We start from the raw sequence: 22803 nt of genomic DNA on the forward strand, positions 1-22803 counted from the left end.
CACAACCTTCAGATTACTGTGAATAATGGACTGGGCGTGACAATCTTGACTGCACATATAGGAAGGGACTCAGCAAATGGAGGTAGTTATTACTCATGTGAGGCACAACATGAGTCTGCAGTTGTTTCTGCTCACTCAGTGCTTCGTTTGAGAGGGACTTGAAGGACATGCTTGATTTTGAAAAGATTCTAAGAATTTTCTGCAGGGCACTTTTCAGTTTAGCTTTGTATAAAAAATGTTGAAGTTTGACTGAAGTAATGCGGAGTCAAATATTTATATTATAATGTGTTTTGACTTCATAAAAATTGAGATAACCTGTTTGGGCAATGACCAGGTGTTACAGATCACAGAAATGTATCACTGAGACCTGTCTTGAGCAAGCTACACTCTTTTTGAGTTGATTTTTCCTTTTTAGTAATCATTTTGATTTAATATACCACAATACAGAATTAAATGCAGGATAGCTTCTTGCCAACTTCCCTGTGTCAACTTCACCCAAGCTGTATTTGAAATTTGGTGATCTTGCTGTGTATTCAAAATATTAGAATATTTTCCCCAGCACCAGATGTTCTAACATGTAGTGTGAGTGTGGATAATGGTGGTGCTATCCAGGAGTAGGATGAGAGTCACTAAAATAGAGTGTTGTTGAGCAACTCAGCATGTACTGCTCTGTCTGTAGCTTGAAGAAAACCGGCGGGGCTAAAAAGGTGGAAATTAAAGTTGCAGTTGTCTTACCAGCATTCCGCATGGTAAGAGTAACTCACTGAAGAGAGCCTGCAAAAATATAAGGAGCTGAGATAAAATGATAGTCAGTAAAGAGAAAAATGCTATTTCTTAAATGGTCTAGGAAGAAGAGAGGAGAAATACGGTTTGGAGATACACCCCAAAGCTCTTCTTTTCAAACCTTTGCTCTGTCTGCATTAGGTGAACGGCAAGCTTTGCTGTTCATCACCTAAGGTCCACTGAAGATGTATGTGTTGCAGTACTCTGCTGTGATTTGAAGCTTAAGCTTTTATTCATCCTCTAAGCCATGGATCTTTCTCTAGTGTTTTGAACAAGATTACTGGCAGATGTTGCTCTTTTCAGACAAGCTCTGACCACTACTTCACTTTATTTGTCGTAACAGTAACCACGCTTCCTAAACTTCTTCTTGACTTGATTAATGCAGCACTTCCTAACTGATTACCCAGAAAATTCAGCTAAAGTTTCAGACACTACAAAAAACCCAAAGGACTACCCAGTTGTTGGTCAAAAAGGTACTGGTTCTTCAGTGCAGATTCATCTGTTTCCCTTTGCAGTTCAAAGTGATGGTATTACACACTTGGAGTATCTAGTGCAACTCCATAGAAAACATTTGCATTCTTCAATGTAAATCTTCAACTCTTTGTCTAAATGTGAAGAGTTTAGGGATTTCAATGGTTTAATTGCAGAAAAAATTCTTCCACAGAAAGTAAATACTTTTTTTCTCAAAAATTTTGTTAGATGAAGTATAATTTTTCAGGGAGGAACTTTCAAGCAACCTTAATGCCAAGATTCAAGAGAATGGAGATTCAAAGCCTTGGTATTCATTTCTTTCATTGGCACATCAGAGTTTGGAAAGTGCTGGCTTAAACCTAGTAGTCACTAATGCACCCTTAGGGCAGAAGAGCTGCTCTGTCATCAGACAGTGCTTTTAATTCAGTAGTATTGCACAGGGAGAGTTAGACTGCAAGTAGGGCAGATCGATTTCTCGGAGTCTGAAGCATAAAAGTTTCTGCATTTAGATTGGTTTGTGTGCTGGGGGGGATTGGTACTAAACATCCCCAGTCACCATCTGTGAAGTACAGGGGTGTATTGGTTCAGCACTGGTTGAAACTATTACACTTTATTTATAAAAGTAGATACAGGGATTTAGTTCAATTTTCACTGCTTTTTGACAAATCTCTAGTTAATCACATGAAGAAGTTGTTTATGAGAAATAAAGGCATTTGCTAATTAAAACAAGGCCCTTTCAGTGTAAAGATTTTTTTCTATTATTGTCAATGCTGCGCAGTAAAAAAATCAGTCTCTACCTCTGTGCACAAATAAATACATAGATTGGGAGTAATAGAATAGGATTGTCTAATTTGCCTGTTCTTTCAGGGGCTTTTCAGGTTCATGTCAAATGTAATTTTGCTGTGTGGTCTAATTCTTTTTCTACAACCCTAGAAAACAGTGTGATGACTTTATCTAGCACTCTACTTTCTTGGTTTTTTACCAGGAAAAAAAAAGCGCCAAATACACGTAGTTTGTTCAAACAAAATGTAGAGATTTTATTCACCAATTAGTGGGAGATCTCCATCAGTCTTACACTTTTTTCCTTTCTAATTTTCAGATGTATATTACCAACACAGTAAAAGCCAGAGGAACAAGGCTTGCAAAACCTGTTCTGTGTTTGGGCTTAATGTGCTTGGCTTTCCTTACTGGAATCAACAGAGTAGCAGAGTATCGAAATCACTGGTCAGATGTAATAGCAGGATTTGTAATTGGAATATCTATAGCAGTGTTTTTGGTAAGTGTATATCTGTGTCACTTCTGTTTGAAAAAATCAGTGTATAACTTTGTATCTCTTAAAACAATATTGATAGCCTTGGCTGCTCAAACAACTAAATGACAAAGGTGTTTCTAATTTTTGTTTTTAATGAATTATCGGTTTTCTTAGTTATATTTACATACACTAAGAAATGTGAAGTCAAAATAGGACTAATCAAATGATCTCTTTTGACTTCGTTATAAACCAGATTGTAGAATTTCAACCAAGAATTTTTGCATCAAGCCCCACTTTAAGCAAGTTTATATCCTTCAGAATAACATCTAGTTATGATTTCATGTATAAAGTTTTAAATTCAGTGTAGTGGTACCTACACTGATCAGAGAATAAGTAGCATTTCTTTTCCAGCTTTAACTCTATTTCTTTCAGGTTTACATTGAAATTTTGTGTTTTCTGTACAAAAAAGAATACCCATGTTTAGCCTTTTCCTTCTGGAACTGTGTTGTAAAACCAGATGGTTAGTCACAGTTCACAGTGACTAGTGTCTGTGTCAGGAAGCTGCTACTAATCTATTAATCACCTTCACTGATAACTTCGGTGCAAGACTGTGGCATAGAATAGTCGCTACTGTTTGTCTGCCTGGCAGCTTGTAATAGTACTTAATACATCTTTGAATTTTTTTCCCGTGAAAGCACTTTTGAGCTTGATTCTTGGATCACAAGGTCTTGATGTCAAGATCTTGGATCGGAAGTTTTGGCTTGGCTGAGAACTCTCCCAGGGATGGCTAAGGGTGGGTGTTTTCACTCCTCTGAGAAATGTCAGTGCAGCTTTAGGTCTCCTTTAAAATACACCTGCTTGCACTTCCAAACATTCCCTTCCACACAAGGCATCCAGAAGTTATATTTGGTTATTCGTTTTTAAGAAGCTTTTCCACTTCGTTTGTGCCCCTGAAGTCATAAAAGAACAGAATAGAAATCTGTCCCAGCATTTTTTTCTTATATTTTGTGATGTATATTGCATAAACTCCTTCGAGTAGCATGACATCAAGTTTAGTTGTGTTTTGAAGAAAATACAATGGGTAAACATTGCTACTTGGCTGAGTGTCTGCATTAGTAGAAACACTAACAAAGTAGTATATATCACATTCCTAAATCCCTATGTGAGAGTCACTGCTGACCTGAGCAGATTTAGAGTTTAGTTCAACCCTGGGGATGATCTTTGCCGCCTTATTCCCCCTTTCTCACTCTCCATTTGAGAAAGTCTTGGATGATCAAAACTTAGATGGTACTGCCCCTTCATAAGACTTGCAAGCTATTACCATACTCCGCTGCACGTGCTCTGGACATCTATTCATGACATTGCTAATAATTGGTATTCTATTATTCAGTTTCGACAATGGATTTGCTTTTAGATAAGAGGGTTTTTCGGTTCTCAGATGATGCATGTAACAATAAATTGGTTGAAAGTCTTTTGTCTTGAAATATTAATTAAGGATTTTCTGTAAAACATGAACTTCACATTTCTGTGTTTCTACTCTAAGCTGTGACTAAAGCTAGTGTCAGTTCTGCCTAATTATGGATGTCAGGATCAAAGCTCAAAAAAATGAGTTGTTCCTTAGCTATTCTGTTTATCTTCTAATCCCTTCTAGGTTGTTTGTGTGGTAAATAACTTCAGAGGACGTCAGCCAGAGCATGAACATTCTCATATGGATAATCTGGCCCAGATGCCCATGATCAGCATACCCCGAGTAGAAAGCCCTTTAGAAAAGGTAATGTTTGACTTTTTTAAAAACAATTAAATAAAATGTAGCTTTCTTGTAAGGATGATCCCAAACTATCTTGACAAGAGTGCCAAAGTAATCAGATTTAAAGTAAGGAGACATGGCAGTGAAGGAGAAAGAAGGGAAGAATTAATTCGGAGACACTCCTTGGGAGGCTCTTCGTGCCATCTCCAAGAACAATCGCTAAATATCAGTCCATTTTACTGCTGTAGCCACCGCTAGGTCCACGGAGTCAGGCTGAGCAGATCTGAGGCCCTCTTTCCTTGTGTTACTCAAGTAAGTTTAAATAATGCTTTGGCTGAGAGTCTGCAGAGCTTGAAGTGCTTAGAAGATCTAACCCCTGAGCCCAAGAGGTTATGCACTTCAGGTAGGAGTAGGGTTTATCCTGTTTCTTTGGGCTACGTCCTCAGGCTAGTGTGGAGCATGGATGCAGTCCCTTCTGGGTCAGCTGTGGGGCTTTTCTCATTTGGTACGTGCTAGCCTCAGGACAGGGCACCCACTTGGAAACGCTGGGGATCTGACACCTACGTTAGCAGAGCAAGCAACTTAATGAATATAATAATACTGGAGAGTAACTTGGAGCATAGAGTAACTACACGAAAGCCATGATCTCTTGCCAAAGCAAATAGAATTTTTTGACTAGGACATGCTAGCGATAGTCTCCTGGGTATGCCAAGACTTTTTGCATGAGTAAGTATTGTAATGTGTTTAAAATTTATTTTAGTTTCCTGTAACAAAAATTTGTGGTTTTTGAAGATTATGTTGTACTGTGTAAGTGTTAGGTAAGATTATGTCTGAACAAATTTATGAGCAAAGAAGCACTGAAATAGATAGTGTAACCAAATAAAGAAAACATTCTAGGCATTTTTACCAGGGGGAAAGTTTGAACCACTAATGCAAAGTTTGAAAGCAAATCTAGTTTTTCTAATTACTTTGTCTGTCATTATTTGTTAAAATCTCTTGTATTACGCCCACGTTTGAAGATAGTAAACAATTCTGCACTGCGTAGGGCACCAAAAGTATGTTTCTATGACATTCTTTTAAATCCAAATGACTGCTGATATTTTCTTCATGTTAAACATAAGAAGAAATGTTTTTAACCACTTACCAATCTTCGTCATTTGGAAGTAGTGGAAGTTGTCTTTTGGTAGGAATTGCTGCTAGCCCTGGGTTTGTTATTCCTTTCCTTGAAGGGAAAGAAGATTTATTTTCAGAATGATCTAACACACCTTTTTGAACCAAATGTGTCTAAGCTACTTCTGCTGATATCTTGTCATAAGGAGGTCAAAGTCTCATTTGCTTGAACAAGCATTTAGATGATGAATGTGTGTCTTCAAAATAATCCATTCAGTAAGCTTTCTGTAAAATGTCAAAACAAAACAAGATGTCAGTTGGCCGAGGACATACCACATTAATAAGAGCATGTCTTATTTATGTGTGAGGCTCTCCTGCAATGGAAGCCATTTCTGTGGCTCAAAAGCCATCATAGGTGATAAATGCCCATTCTCTGGCTGTTGAAATTTTTAATTTGTTTTCTGAGGATAAAGACCTCATGTCAACTTAGTGTTTCTAGGTGATTTGATGCCCTCTCACTCATGATGAACAATGTTATTTTCCTGAGACTTGGCTTCGGCAAGATTGAGATGTTGTGGGGAAAGCTCTGGGAGAATGTGGGAGGGTCGTGTCAGGAATAATGTTTGCTCTGCTTAAGGATGACCTCCGCTATTCCTGAACTGCCCAGGACTCTCTTATATGAGCGAGCTTCTTTCCATCTGAACCTATACTTCTATGGCAGTAGAGGGTACCTGTTTGTTGTCATGGAACTTCTCTCTAGATAATTAAATCAAGGCCTTTCCGCAGGGTACTGCACTTGGTGAGATCTCAGTGTATGGGTTTATCTTTGTCTGTGTTGCAAAGCCTTTTGCATCCTTTCCAGACAGAGAGGATGAGATGGGAGGATACTAATGTGGAGACTTTGCTATTTGTTGGGAAATGGTTTCATCTGTTTCCACTCTCAGAAAGTTTAAATTTGAATTAGCAAATGATTGATGAAGTTACAGTGCTTTAAAAAGTTTAAAAGTTACGGAGTGCTTTTAGTTATTGAGTTTTTGTGGATTTTTTCTTTTTTATTTAATGGTTAATCTGAAGTTTTAGATAGAAGCCAGACCCTGTTAAATAAAAGGCACTAAGAATAATACTTATGGAACTAAGGTCTAAATTGAGCCATCTCAGTTAGCTACCATCACTACAGGAATTATTAACTTAGTCTTTGTTTTTTAACTCCCTTCTTATTTTACATCCTTTGCTCTCCTCTGGAGAGAGAGGGGTGCTAAATAATTTGTGTGCTACTTGTCTTTGCCTGCTTTAGCCATGTGTAAGTTACTTTTCACTACATTTCAGTTAGGGCTGTTCCAGTTCCATATTCTGAATGCATATACATTTACATTTGGCTTATTTAAAATCTGTTTTTCCTTACTCTCAGTCTGCAAGCTCCTGTGTCAGTATTAAAGACAGCTTACTGTCAGAAATTAGCTACTATAAGAGTAGCACAAATCCTGACGGACTGAAGTTATCATGGGCTAAGGCAGTGCTAGCATGAAGCAATGCAGTTCTCTTATTGATGCTTAAAAATAATAGCTATATGGGTATCTGGGAGCGAGAAATTCAAAGATGCTGTCTTAAAGAATGACTTAATTAGAAATGCCCACCAGATGGGACCTCACTCATTTCAATTTTGCTATAAATTCACCCGTAAATGAATAAGCAAATGGTGCATCACACAGACCTGGAAGCACCTTATTTTTGTGTTTCCAGATCTGCTACTTGCTATTCCAGTGCACTTTCCGTCTGGAGAACGAATGCTCTTGGCATGCTTGGCATGTTCTCCGTGCTGTCATTGTCTGAGTTTTGGTGGAGGTCAAGAGCTACATTGGAAGTGCACTTAAATATGAATATGTGTACTTGTAATATTCTGAACTGAGCTGCTGCTGGTTAATGACAAGGGTAGATTGCTGTTTGCATGGCACTTCTGTTTAATTGTGATGCATGCAGATGATTAAGCTGTTCTGCATGGGTACCCACTTCTCATGCACTCAAATGAGCCATAGTTGCAGAGTGTCTCCTTGAAGAATCCTTGCCAGAGCTGGCTCAGCAATGCAGACTTATTGCTTTCACCTTAACTACATCCATCCTCAGAATTAATGAAAAGAATGAAAGCCAAGAAACCTCATCACTCACCCATCTGCTCCTTTTTCTCTCCTGTCTCTGACCTTCTTCATCTCTTACAAGACAATTCATGTTTCAGTTAGCTGGCACTCCTGTAGAGAGGAGGTTCTCTTCCTGCCACAGTCAAGGTTAGAGACTTCTGGTTTTTTGCAAGAGTTTACTGGGAAATAGGGATATTCTGAGTGGTATCTGGAAGAGTTTAAAGTTCAGCTTCATCCAGTGCAGTCACAAACTGTTTTTTCCTTTTCAGGGGAGACTGACATTATTTCATGCTAAAGTCCCCTGAAATTGGCCAGGATTTACAGAGAGGGTTCATAGACATCGTCTTGTAGCCACTGACTCTCCTAGCTTTTTTTTTTTTTTAGTAAGTAGTCTGGCTTTGAAAAAAATCAAATAGAAAGGGAACATGGAGAATTTTAGGACTAATGGAGCCAGTAGATAGAATACTGAGGTAAGAGGTTTTAGGAGGAAGCGTTGGATTAGGAGAGGCACTATGGTTCATCTCCTGTGGGATGAGGCTGTTACTGTGTCTGATCCGCAGTGCTTTCTGTAGCTGTTCAATGTTACTTATTTGCACAGTGGGTTCTTTGCAGTGCCCTGTTTAACAGCTAAGCTGCATTTATCCCCAAAGTCTTTGCTTGGCATTCCTGTATAGTGCTACTTCTGTCGGCAATGTCCAAACCATGTTCTGAAAGACAGTCACCGTTCCTTGTTACAATGAGGTTTCTTATACTCCATCCATAGGACTCACTCTCCAGCATGACTGTGAACTAGAAACAGATAGTTTAGGGTCACTCTCTCTGGTACAGCCATTGCTAAGTTTTAATGTTGGTAAGTATTTGGAATTACTCTCACAAAATGTGAAGTTCCTGTTGCCTGTCATAGCAATTGCTAGTGACTATCAGGGTTAATTGTCTCAAAAATCTTGTTGAGTTTGACGCTATAATTCTTGGTATATTGTTTACGTGCCAAAGGTAATGCTGGTGATGAAACATTTTAACATAGTAAGTATAGATATTGCAATGGATTCTGGTAGTATTTTTAGGCTGGGGAAGCTTTCCCCTTCTGTTTTTAAGGTATAATGTTTTTTCTATTTACTCCATCTTGACTATTTACAAGATATAGAATAGCTTCTTCACAGTGTCAGAAAAGGGTATTCTTAATTTTAGTTCTTGGTGTTACTGCTTTTTCTTTGGTCTTAAGAGTTTTGTTACTAAGAAGTCTTTCATTGGTATGTGCACTTGTGTACACACCGCGTGGCCTGGGGAGTCCAGTCTGGTCCCTGGCGCTCTCCAGGGAGACTGATCGCCCAGCCCTCAGCTCACAGGCTAGAAGCAAAATGCAAAGATATTTTAGCTCATCATACTATGGGCAAATGGGGGAGAGAGTTTGCGTCCATTTCTGTTGCCTGAAAGTATTTTAGTTGAGAAGTATCCAAATACTGTTGTGCTTGATGTCCAAAAGTGTACCTAGGTATCCATACAGTGTTTTAATACATGTATGTGTATCTCCAGGAGAGCTTGACTAAAGTCCGTGTGCTGACATTACCTTATAGGCATGTTTTCAGATTGCTGTTGTCATAACGGTTCTCTCTTGATAATACAGTGTGTTAAAGGAAATACAATACACCATTGTTTCACACACAGAAACACGTACCCAGGAGAGACAGCTCATAAAAGACCATAATCAGTTTTGTTTCAATGATGTCAAGCATTTGAATTCGCATTCATGTCCTACTCTTCTGCTTAAATCTGATTCTGGAGGACTGTACAAGAATTATTTCTGTTTGAATGCAAACTGCGATCACCATCTCTAATTTTCACATAAAATAATACTTAAATACAAGACATTAAATAATATATTCAGTGTGACCTCCTCAAATATACGTGTTGTAGGTGTTACAGAATCAAAGTGTTAATAACCATCAAGAAGATCCTTTGCAACAAAACTCCCTCAAAGCACGCATCATTAGGTTCTTCTCCTGGATATCAGGAATGGACCGTTTTGAGCATCTTCATATAAGGCAATAAACATACGTGCGCAAGAACGCACATGAGTGTGTGTGTGTGCATTTGAAGCAAAGGCAGATGCGGTGTGGCGGCAGCGTTCTGTGCAGGTCTGCAACGTTTTAAATGGGGAATTTCGCTTGAATTCATTATTTTCTCTAAAAATGTGATTCACCCTGTAAACGCGTAAAATATACTTTGCTGACCCAGAGAATTGTATAATAACATTATTGTTGTATGATAAATTATCATTTGCCTGAACAACTACAGTATTATTTTTCTGTTTCTTTTAACAAACTCCACTGTGTGAAGGACTACAAACAATTTTTCAAATTCCTGTTTTCAAAGATGGAAAAATCTTTTTTAGGATGATGACTATTTTTGAATATTTCTAAATGTATTCATGAGAGCAGAACAAAAAAATTTTCAGGTAAAAATACTTAATATATGTAATGAAAACTGCAAACCACAACAAAGTTGTCAAGGACTTTTTTCAATGCTTTAACTTTAACGTAAGAGAATCGCTTGTAAACAGAAGTTAGTTAAAATCTTAACAGACGATATACAGATAAGGATCATTTCCCCCCAGAAACCTGCACTCAAGGCTCAGCCTGTAGCTTTCGTTTTTCTGTTAGTGGTGTGAGAGCATGGTTCTGAAGCATGCCTTGTTCACATGGTGCTGACACCAGGCTGATACTGTCAATTTAGAGTGAATAATACAAAAGCTGGTGTGCCTGTCTGCGAAACTGCTGCCGTTGAGCAGAGCCTCGGCCTATTCTAATTCTTTTGAGTACTGTAGGGAAAGCCATTTCCCATGGAGTTGGAGAAGCTGAGGTCTTGTGCATGTTTTTGTTTTTTTTTTTTTTTTTTGCTTGTCTCCTGCATCTGTGTGAATCTGTTTGCTGACAGTGGTTCGTATCTCACACTGAACTTTGTCACAGTAAATCTAAGCAGAAGTGAAAGAGCAGAGTAAGAGAGTTGAAATGCAGTTATTCCAGAGGGATGCTGCTGTTGTTTTGTTTTTTTTTTCTGTAAAGAGTTTTATTTGTGGTTTTGCCTGAGATGATAACATATGAAACGCATGAATACCCAGACAGTTGCATGAATCTTTATCAGTGATTCTTGCCATCAGCAAGTGATTAACTTTGACCTAGTTATGCATCACCCCGCAGAGTCCATTGGAAAAGAATTGACAAATCTTCATTAGGGTCCAAATCGATAGCTCTCTGATCGGTAGCTTAGGAATTCTCTCTGAGGACTTATTGAGGAAGGGGGATTTTTTTTCTGTTATTATATCCCATGCTGTGCACGTCCTTCCAAAGATGGTGACCTGCTCATTTTGGAAGTATAGCTGGCAGGAGTGTGAACCACATTCTCCTTTCCTAAGTAATAGTTATCCAGTCCTGAATTAATGCCACATGAGAGAGCATTTGGTTCTCTGCATCACAAACCAATGTATGTCACATAGAGAAAGGGATAGCATGTAGCAGGACTTGAAAGAACTGATTAGAATAAATAACAAGGAATTTTTTTTCGTCTAATTCCTCATTTTTAAACCATCTTATCAACAAAGTGAATAACTTCAGACTGATGCTAGTTTAAGTTGACAGGATAATTTTCAGGTCTAAATTAGGAAGAATAAAGTAAATACTGTGAGGAAAATGTCATAATAGCCTCACAGCGACTCCAGAGTCATTGAGGTTGCCTAATGTATCATCTTTCCTGTACTGAAAGCAGAAGATGGCCAACCAACTAAAATGCTTTGAAATGTTAATATTTTGTTTTCTAATTAGGAAACCTAATTCTGCTTTTCTTCGGCAGAATCAAAATCTGGAAACAATGACATTTGTTAATACTGTTTACTGAAAACGTTTTCACAGAAAGTTGCACAAGGATTCTTTTTTTTCTAATGCTTTTTTAAGAAATGTGCTGGCTACGGCTTAATCATTGTTATTTATTTAAAATATATTCGCTTTTGGAGAAGAATGTACATAGATGCGTACTATTTGGTGGTGTTCTCTTATGAAAGCTGTCATAAAATACAGCAAGAACATTACTAGAGCTAAAATGCATATTACAGGGGAAGGGGAAGAGAGCTCCTTCTCCTGGTTTGGAGAGGGGGAAATAAGAGGCAGCTCTCCTGTGCTCTCACTCAGGATACTTCTAAATTCCTTTCTGTAATGTGAAAATCAAAGATGCCTTCCTGCCTCCCCCTGCACAGACAAATATCCGGACAGTTTAAAGAAGAACTGAGAAATAGAAACTTGTGTGGTGGCCGGTGGCCACAGTTTCTCTCCAGCGCTTTCTGTGGTGTGTGATAAGGGATTTTTCTGGAGGACTTAGAACAACTTCTCTTAAGCAAAAAAAAAAAAAAAAAAACCAAACAAAAAAACCAAACAAACAAAAAAAAAAACCTTACACCTGCTCTATTCTGACTTTGGTCTGCTCCAGGAGGGGAGGTGATGAGAGAAATCTGCAGTGCTTTGTGTGGTATTATTTCCCTCTGGGCATTGTTGTGCTGGGGAGCAAACACATGGCTTAACATCAAGATTCCCTTTATTAATTTTACGCATAGCATGCTTTATAAAAAATGGTAGCAGACAAGGGTACTGTGTGCCTAAAGGGATTGTGCGGTTCCTTTGGATCCTGCACATCACTGTGCAGTTGAGTCTTCACCTACCAAATGTTTGCAGAGGCACTTGCATAGGTGAGAGCATGAAAAAGCAGCAAAGCTCTTCGGGATGCTGCAGTTTTACTGTGCAGAGTCACATGTAGTATAATCACACTCTGATACACGTCTTCATGTTCGAAAGGAGAATAGTATTGGAAATGAAGAAGACGCTGTAGTGATTCTGAAAAAGAAATTTTGAATATGAGTCCTCAACCGCTGAAAGCAATTTTGTTGTAGCATTTCACTACTTGATTCTATGCCATCCAGCTTAATCTTTAAAAAAAAGACAACATTAAAATTGTATTCACACTGAAATAGAATATTTTAATCTGTCAGAAACTGTAATTTTAAGTTCTAGGAATTTTGTTTTAAATTATAAATAAGGTAGCAATAAAAGTGCAGCTAACTCAATTATTCACATTGTTACTTAATTTTAAAAACCCCATCTAAAACTAAAATATTGTAGAACCATCACACTTAGTTACTTTGTTCAGCGTACTTACATATCCCGTCTTCCAGCGGTTAATGAAGAATTGCTATGGGAGTGAGTGAGAGCACTGCAGTTAAAACCAGTTTTATTTATATCGTCCTGCAATAGTCTCCAAGCATCAGGCTGTCCCTAAAGCACAAGAGGCAAAAATTTTCACAATGGCGACTGATGTCTATCTGTGTGGTTTCTGGGGTTTTATCTGTTTGTTTTTCCTTTAACTCGTAGAACCACATCACGGCCTTTGCAGAAGTCACATGATGTTGACGCTGATGTATATTCACTCCATTGGACTTCATCTCTTTTCACAGCCCACACATGATAATTGCAGTGATTCAAAAATAAGAAATTTTTGGAAGTCCTATTTCTGACTTGATTTTTACATCATTAAAACGATACCAACATTTTGAAGAATTCTTAAATATTAAAACGTCACTTTACTTTCTAGCAAAAATATTAACTGTTTACTTTTTGATGGAATGGGACAAACTGAGCACTAATTATATTTATCTGACAATACCCTCTATTTTGGCTTCTCATTGTTTTTAATGGTTCATGTACCTATTCCAACAGTACTTCATATTTTGATTTGACTTTGATTTTTGAAATCTACATTTTTAATTCAGCATGAACGTGTTTCCATTTGAGGCAATTTCAGTGTATAAAAACTAGACATATATTATGTTCTGTATGAAAATGCTGTTTGCACATTGTATTACGCTGTATTCCATGTAAGATATCATTCAAACAGTATGTTATATGTAAGACTGGTGCTTCTGCTTTTGAAGAGAAAAAAAAAATGCCAATTTTTACTGTAATAAGTATTGTATCATAATTAAAAGTTTATTTATTTGGATATTTTCCTGACATAATTGTAGTTGAATTGTTGTTTTGTAGTTCTTGAATGTCTTGGATGATATATATGTATCTAGGTTAAAAGAAATGAAAATAATATAGAAAGTTTGATCATCGATATATTCTTTATTACTAATGATATCCCATGAAAGGTTAAGGGCTCCGTTCTTAGCTCAGCATATCTGATGGGAGGCCGTGCTATTCATAAATCATTTAAACAAGTTATTCAAGGAAGCCCGCATCTTCTCATACCATCTTCTCATACTTGTTGTACACCCTGATATTATGCTGGGAGAATGGGTGCTAAAATAAGAAGAGGGTCACTGGCTTAGTGAGAAAGTGCATATGAGCTTCTACTCTCCATTTTCATGGCAGAGCACTCATGGAAAAAACAAAATGGTTTTATGTATTTTCTTTAGCCTGTGTGACCAGGACAGGCAGACTTTCTGTCTACAAATCTTTCTATCTCTGTTTGTGTTTCAGGGCCATATTTGCAAAAAAATCCTGTCAGTCTGTGCAGTGTTGACAAATTGATTTTTCTTCAACATCAGGCAATGTTATTATATCTCTGTTATCACTGTGAATAATCAAATTGAGCCTCCCCTTCAAAAGACAGCCTTGCTGACTATTCACAGTGAAGTTGTCCTATGAAAACTGAGCACCAAATGGATCTGGATATTGTAGTTGCTGAAGATGCTGTTAACATCTGCCAAAAAATTTTCCTCTGGCAACAGCTGATACAACACTAGCACTATAGACACATTGAGAATAGTAATGTTCAGTGCAGGCTGTTGAACATTCTGGGCCTTAAATTTTCCATAATGCAGTGTATTTCCTGTGCATTAATCATTGTTAGAAGATGTTTGAAACATAAGGCTGTAGAATCAGGTATGTATTTTCTATGATGAATTCTAATGTATTCCCACATAGTCATCCAGGCGACACCTGCTTTTTACTTTTTATTTTAACCTCTGCTTTCATTAAAATACAAGTACCTAAATAGTGCTTGGCAAAACAGGGCAAGGCCAAGTCATCTTTGAGTGCAATAGAGCATATCTCACAGTCATTGTGCTAAGCTGAAAATTAGAGAATGAAGAAATACATCAGTGGGGAGAAAAGTCCTAGAATAGAGCCCTTAGCTACAACAATGTTACTTAGGTGATTGAAATTCCACCTTTATTAGACTATCAACTGTGTTTACAAAATTGTAGTAGGTCCAAAGTTTGTATCACCATGTTAGGCACACTTCCCCTTCTCTTAGTCTAGCTATTTAGGGACCAAGGTACTAATGATTTCTCTGTGTGCAGATTTAAATGAAATCTTCACTCATTTTTGCATGGTAGCAAACCTGCGTTTTTTATATCTGATTTATAAGATTACCAAGAGATTCTTTTATGTTAAAAGAGATGACTCTTTTTCAGTGTACTGTATATCATCAGCTTGTAACTGGTCTCTTTCTCTCTCAGGATCTTTCCCAGTCAAATATTTGGGTTAAATTTATCATATTATCTCTGTGAACCAGCAGTGAGAATACAAAGAGAGACACTCTGCTGTATAATGTATTTTTAAATAAAATAATTTTTCATTCATATGTAGTGTATTTTTTTTAGATACCTGCTGTAGATATATTTTGGTTAATAGTGTACATACAATGAAATTATGGTTTTAAGTCAACTGCATTTGGTGATGTATTTTCACAATTAACCAGGAATCCCCACAGTTAACTACCTTCCCTTAGAGGTGGTTCTGGTGAAATTGAAAAGCAGGAGAGGAAGAGCTGTATTGCAGAAGAGTCCACAGCCCTTTGGTGAGGGACTCTCCCCAGGATGTGGACCAGACAAGCTCCAGACCCTACCTTGATTGATTTTCAGAAGTGGCAAGAATTTACCTCTCCCACACCTGTACCTCTCCACTGCCCTGGAGCTTGGGCCTTCGCTCTTCCGTTCTGGACCTGAAAAAGCTGTCAATAGGAGCAGTTTGCCAAAACAAAAGTAAGTTAGCATTTTCTGATTAAAATGGCTTTATGGTGGCTGCTTTTAAAAGAGCCTCAGTGAGGAGCCTATGACAAACAAGCATCATCCCTCATTCAGGGAATATTCTGTTGCAGAGCGGTTCCTAATGAAAACTCTGTGGTTGAAGCATTTCAGTGATTTTGAAGGCAGCTGGTTTTGTGATCCTTGTGGACCTTTTCTCTGTGTACTTCAGTGAAACAGCTCCACTCTATCTATAAATGAGATGCTTAAGAAGCATCTCTAATGCTATATGCTGCTGTGTTCCTAAAAATGGGAATTCATAAGGCATATGGGGACACCAGCTGGGCTCGTATCCATACCATTTCAGAATCCCTTATATGTATTCTGCTGTTTGTTCGTAATCATGAACCACGTAAGACATACGGTGATAGCATCTGGGCTCACATCTCTTCAGCTTTTAAAACTTTTCATTTTAACAATATGTATTAAAGGAGGGTGATGTTGGTATTTTTCAGCTGCAATTTTCTTTGCTGTTTGCTGTTGCCTTCAAATTTTGTTGCGGTCCAAGATCACAGTGGGTGCAACAGTCCATTTGCACACTATGTTAGCAGGAAGCTTTTTATACTCTTCTGAAGTCTAATTTTGGTATTTCTGAGGCTTTGCTGTTTGCTGTTGCCCTCGAATTTTGTTGCTGTCCAAGATCACAGTGAGTGCAACAGTCCATTTGCACACTATGTTAGCAGGGAGCTTTTTATACTCTTCTGAAGTCTAATTTTGGTATTTCTGAGGCTTGCCATGCAGAAAGCAGAGTGCACTACCTTTTAGAAACGTATAACCTGAGTCTGTTTTGATCAAATGCATCTCTGGCCATCTGCATGGCCTTGGGGACACTCAGGTGCATTTGCAGGCGCAAGGGCAAGCAGACCTCCAGACCCCTCAGCCCTGCAGCATTTCCCTCTGAGCATACCAAGAGCATTTTTACCAGGCGCTGCCTCTGACAGCTGACTCAACCTCAACACACCAGAATTTCCTGCTGCACACTAGGACTTTTCATTTCCCCTCAAGTATCTTTGAGAAACTGGACAGGTCAGGCAAGATACCATGCCCTTACCCCAAAGTGAAATACAGGCACAACTGCAGCTGGAGCCAGCAGCTGCCTAGTTCTCACTGGGACGAGTGGAAAGCTAAATGAATGGGGACCTATCGTGGCTTCAGCTTTTGGCCTTCTCCGCTTTCTAGGCCTTTTGGTTTTCAGGGACTTCCACAAAGGAAAGTAAAGTAAAGCTTCAGAGTCTTTCTGCTCACTGGAACCTCCACTGCATGCCTAGGGTTGGGCAAGCTTTACTCTTGCTATTGGCCAGCAGGGACTTACTGCTAGAACACAGAGTTGCATTTTTGTCATCCCCACCTGTGTGAGGATGGCTGAAAAATCTCCTTAGGGTTTTTAGGCTTGACCTGATGTTCTGGGAAAAGGAAGCTCCAGAAAACTCCTGTCAAGGGGGAATTGGAAGCCCTGGTGTGACTGTGTAATAAGCCTGGTTGTTTCCTCAGCACTCGCTGCGTTGCTATGCCATGGTACAACTCTCATAGGTTTGCTTTTGATACTAAACTGCCTATGTTTGCCTCATCATGAAGACCCAGTCCACTTCCAGCACAGAGGAAGTGCTTAGGTACTTTGTTCCCTGCTCAATACTGGAGCTAGTTCTCTCTCTGTAGGGAATCCTAGGAAGCACAGCATATCCTGTATAAAACCTGTCCCCAGTGTCTGATGAATACTGTCCCAGACAAGTTGGTGAAAAGATAGCTGTCATTAAGGCTAGCTTCAGAGATGCTCAGCTCACACTTGCCTAAAAGGATGTCATGATCCAGGCATGTTTGATGATCACTCTAGCTGGAAGGAATATAGCCAGCTAGTGCCCAGGCTCCAACTGCTTTTTTCCTGAAGATGATGGTGACATCCAGTTCTCTGTCTATCATGCCCTTGAACTCAATTTCTTCCATTCCAGTTGTCAGTTCTTGATACTACATTCTGCTGTGAAATGTGATATTCATGAGGCATAAGGGGAGGGCGACCCATGTTCATAGGCAGACTGTTTTAGGTACTCTTACGTGTTTTCTGCTCATGGTGTGTTATCACTAGCTGTGTAAAACATTTGGAAGTAAATTAATCTAACTGAATTAGGACAGTTTAATTTTGAATAAGAGTATACACCCAGAGCTTACATGATTCTAACTAATCCACAGGAAATCTGTAGCTAATTCAGATAAACCATCCTGAATTGTCCTCTGTGTGGACAAGTCCTAAGCATTTTTTTTTCCCAGAGAAGCTCTACTGTTGTAATATCCTCCCCTACAAACTACAGCCAGAACAGCATGTGGCAGCCAGCTTCATGAAGTGATCACATCAGCAGAATAATCATCTCTAAATTATGCATCTGCTAGTGGCTTCATTAGTGGCGTGGGTGCAGAGCACTGCTCTTGTGCTCTGGAAGTGATTAAGAATGGGCACAACAGTAATCTCCAACTGTGAAATTACTGAATCCATCCTCTAAGATGGGGGCTTCAGTAGAAGCCCCAGTAAAGAGTTTTAGTCCCCAAAACCAAATTCTTTGCACCAGTGTTCTCGTCGGACAACATTCAGATCTAAATAAATAAATAAACGTAAGAAACCAAACCCTTTTCTTGACAAATATCTCCTTAAGTAACAATGTTATACCTAAATACATACTTTCTGCAGCTACAGAGAACTGTAACCTTGCTGACAATCTTTAATGTGGTTCTGAATGTGAGATCCTTATGTTGTGAATTCCTAGGATTGCTCTGAAGTAGGAAAACAGCTCTAAAAGAGAGTAAACATGTCTACAACTGTAAAATAAGAACTAAAGAGCTACAAAATGAGAAGGGGATGAATTTCAGAAGCAGGGAAAATGCCTTCTGACACTCATTCGCAAATAGAATCATAGAATCATAGAATTGTTGAGGTTGGAAGGGACCTTTAAGATCATCGAGTCCAACCTTTAGCCTACCCTGACAAGAGCCACTTCTAAACCATGTCCCTGAGTGCCCCATCTACCCTTTTTTTAAACACCTCCAGAGATGGTGAATCCACCACCTCCCTGGGCAGCCTATTCCAATGTTTAATAACCCTTTCAGTGAAAAAAGGCTTCCTAATATCTAATCTAAACCTCCCCTGACGTAACTTGAACCCGTTTCCCCTCGTCCTATCACTTGTCACCAGGGAGAAGAGGTCACCCCCCATCTCTCTACAACCTCCTTTCAGGTAGTTGTAGAGGGTGATAAGGTCTCCCCTCAGCCTCCTCCAGGCTAAACAACCCCAGCTCCCTCAGTCGTTCTTCTTATCAAATGTCTATTTGACAAATCCATCCTCAAAGGAATGCTATAAAATGAAATTAAGGAAATTTAACTGAAGTAGCCCATTAAAAATATTCCTTGCTTAAGGGATGAATTGTCAATGCTAAGGAAAATCAGCCTTGAGGTTTTGCAGCTCTTCGCTGAGAATCTTAGTATGGTACAAACAGATTTGGGTTTAAAGCCGGACATGTACCAGTTCGAGGTAGATCTATATTTTTCTGACTTAAAATATCAATACTTTAGTGGATGGCATTTCTACATTTTTTTAAATACTGCAGTAGAGGAGAACTGCTGCTCTTAGTCTGCTGTTTCTGCTAAGAAATCATCTGCTGTTTCATCCTTTCTTGCTACTGTTGCTTAAGGAAGCAGCTACTGTTCCTTCCTTAGCAACCTCTATTTATACAGTGGCAACTGACAACTTAAAGATATTCTATTCAATTATTCTAAAAATAAGTCTGATGTGATGAGAATGAAGTGTTTATTTAGGAAAACAAAAGAAAAGCCCCTTTGGCTCTCGTTGAAGACAGGGGACTTGAAGCTAATCATAGTAGGAAACACCAGGAAGAAGACAAGACCCTTGCCTTTTGGCTATATTTTGCATTGTTGTCAAGACAATGTGATAGATCCTTTTTGAGATTAATACCCGATCTTTTTCTGAGCCATTAGAGGAAACATTATAAGGATGTAATCTTGGAGCATATAGTCTTCCAGGGAGAAACAGAGAATGTCCTCGTTTTTGTGTTATATTTATTCTGTGGAGTCACACTCAAAGACAGCGAGCATCAGCACGGAAGAGGGGGAATAGAAAGACTAAACAAACTATATATTGTCAATGGAGGGTGAGAGCTTTCCCACGCTGAGTCTTTTTAGGAAAGAAACTAAGTGAGTAGGGACGTGATGTCAGCTGACTATGTGACAGAATTCTGTCATCCTGGGTCTCCTGTGGGAATATTGCCTGCTTACAATGTATACATTTCAGTCAATTACCATTTTGCTTAGAAGAACAGATGATCACGAGATGTTATCTGATCTTTAGTTCTTTGTCAGATTAAGAGAAGTCGGTACTCCCATGGCATTGGACACTATGCTGCTGCTTTTTATTTGCCGCCTGATGACCTGCCTTCTCTGCATATTTAAGGTAAAAGGCTGTATTCTGCAGTTTTGAATGAAAAAAATGGATTTTCTCTTCAGAAATCTGGTGATCTGCATGTAGAGGTTAAAATCTCTCTCATGGATGTCATTTCTTTTGAAAATTGGGATTGTAAACTCACTTCTACCTGTATACTGCTATAAACCTGAAACAAAAAGCTTCTCATAGTTGAGGGGAAGAGTCACCTCTATAGGCTCAATGGAAGAGCCAGCTTCTACAAGCCTTGAACACTGTGGTGGGAGATGCCACAAGGATTTGGTCACCTGCAAGGCTCTTTATGAACTGCTTGATCTCATGTGGGATTTGATTTTCAAATATACCACTCACTTCACTATGGGTGTGGTTTCAGTTGGAAGGAAGATTGCTGGGAAACATACCTGTCAACACAGAAGAGAATAATACTAAAACTTTCCTGTTCATGCTAACTGGCCTTTAGTATACCTGCTCCTTTTCTTATATGGCTCTGTGCTCTGTCCTCACTTTTTCACTCCTGGCATTTGTCTTTCTCATTAGATGTTACATATTGCTGTGTCCCATTGTGTAATAACCAGCAAGTGTAGTTGGACTTAGGCTTTTGCCAACATAAAATGTTTCAGGTGCGGATATGAATATGAAAGTAGAAAAATGTCGTGAGGTACCAATTACTTTAATGGGAGTACTGCAACAGCAAAAAATTAAATTGTTTCAGAAAAAACAAAGGGGTATGGAGAATTTGATAATAAAAGTGAGTGAGATAATCTAAGCTAAATGCTTCCACTGAATACAAGTGGAATTTCAAAGGATACAACGTGCATTGACTTTACAGACAGTGGATAAGAATTTCCTATACAGCTGGTAAAGCAAATAGCTCATACTAGATTAATTCATGACACTACGGATCCTACAGATAGTGGTCTGACAGTCAAGTTTACAGGCACAAGTATGGCCTGAATTTGTGACGAGTCACAAACTAATGGGAAAGCAAAGATGTGCAGGGCTGTGTGTATCATGCCTTCTGCAATATAGGAGAAAAGAAAACTGGTCAAGAAAGGACTAGGTACTGCTCTTGTCTGTTCTGGTTTGTGTAACTCCGGGTGGGAGTCAGGGGACTTGTTCCAGATTTAAATAGGAGACATAGCGGAGGGTAGGAGGCGTGGTTTTTTATCTTTTTATCGTTTACAAATCAGACCATATGTTTGTTAATTCTTTCAAATACATGTGGTATTTGGGAGCAGCACTCCCATATGACAAATGGCCCTTTCCAAAGCAAGCCTCTTGTGTGGAGCTACTCAAAGAGAATCACCAAAAAAGATGTATGGGAGGCAACAGGAAAATCCCAAACATCATCACTCCCCTTCAGCTACCTTGTGTCCTCCTACTTGGAGAGGTAGCCTTTCTGAAACTCATACCCCACGCTGCGCAAGCTTTGAATTAGACCTCAAATGTAGGCCACCCGATGCGAATCCAGTACCTCCTCTCCTGTGCATCTCTCCTCTGCTCTCGCCCCCACTCCAGCCTGCACTCACAGTCCATTAGCAAGGCTTCAGACACAGCTTTTGCATTAGTTGTGAGGAGGACACAGGAGAGCTGCAGCTTCCCCTGTCACTGCTGTTCTGCAGCTAGAGCTGAGATACACAGACATGCTCCCTCCTACTAGGGTGGAAGGATACCAAATGTCTTCAGCAGAACAGCATACTGTGGCAAACCGGGCCATGGTTTTAGGCGCTGATGAATATTTGCACATTTATATTGTTGTGTTGGTATCATTCTTCCTGACAGACTTAGTTGTGACAGGAGGCAGCAAGCTTGCGTAGATCAATGGTTAGCCCTGGAACAAGGAAAGGCTCTTTCACCTGCCAGATGGAGACTGGAATTATCATGTGAATTTATCAGCTGTGTCTCCCAGAAGCTTTAAGATGTCCTGGCATAGCCCTTTTCCAGGACAGTATGTTATCAGAATAGGCTTTCAGTTCGTCATTTCTTATTCCTTGAGTATGAGATAGATGTGATTTCCATTCATTCTCTGTAACAGATGCCGTCTTTTTTTTTTCACATGCCAGTTTCTTATTCTTGATTACTTTTTGAACTTATTCAGTCTTCCATATTGGTCTTTTATTGCTCTTATTACCAGATGGCATAAAGAGCTTTGCAGCGTACATTAATCTAGCTTAAAAAAAATTCGCTTTCCCTGCAGTGCCATTTCTCTCTGCTGAGTTTTACACTTCAGCAGTGTTTAAGCATGTCATCTGCCTCATTGTTTCATGTTGGTTTGCAGTTTAGCGTTTGGCTTAGAATATATCATAGACAAGTAGATAGCTTTGCCTTGCACTTTTCAACACCTAGACTCCCGTCTCCCTGTGGCAGTGGTGGAACTACGATGTTTGGCCAGTTTGTACATTACTGGACATGAGTGCTGGTTTCAGTGCAGAGGTACAGGCAAGGAGAAATGTGAGACTCTAAAAGCAGGGAGAGACCTCCTGGGCCGGGCAGCAGTGTTCTCATGGCTCTCTTGGCACTGTCACTCATGAGACTGAGGAAGCTCTGGCACAGGAGGTGTGGTCTTTTTGGAGCCCTGCTCTTGTGTTCAGTGATATTGTCGCAGTAGCAGCTGTACTTTGCTGTTTTGCCCATACACTTCTGTTTCTGCATCAGCAGGGGCAAAGCAAATTAAGTAATGCCAGAAACGCACAGGCTCCCTGACACTTTTTCGTTTTCTGTTGTCTGCCTCTTCATGCAAACATGCAACATGCTGGTATGTCAGTGCAAGTATCACCTCATCTGTTTTCACATCCATCC

The 22803-nt window shown here is 39.2% G+C and overlaps 1 protein-coding gene across 4 annotated transcripts in view; it reads left to right on the forward strand.

The window, feature by feature from the left end:
• The window catches only part of PLPPR5 (phospholipid phosphatase related 5), a 93086-nt gene that overhangs the window by 32157 nt on the left and 38126 nt on the right, over positions 1–22803 (forward strand). For 2 of the 4 annotated variants that reach the window (XM_074598256.1, XM_074598258.1), the window contains exons 4-5: positions 2354–2530; positions 4158–4277. In XM_074598256.1, coding sequence (XP_074454357.1) covers positions 2354–2530; positions 4158–4277 — 297 coding nt within the window. Of the gene's footprint in view, positions 1–2353; positions 2531–4157; positions 4278–9409; positions 9630–12906; positions 13920–22803 lie in introns of those variants that run through there. The other 2 variants (XM_074598257.1, XM_074598259.1) reach the window with 2 other exon arrangements.

The sequence above is a fragment of the Larus michahellis genome, chromosome 8 (assembly GCF_964199755.1).
Source record: "Larus michahellis chromosome 8, bLarMic1.1, whole genome shotgun sequence".
NCBI lineage: Eukaryota > Metazoa > Chordata > Aves > Charadriiformes > Laridae > Larus > Larus michahellis.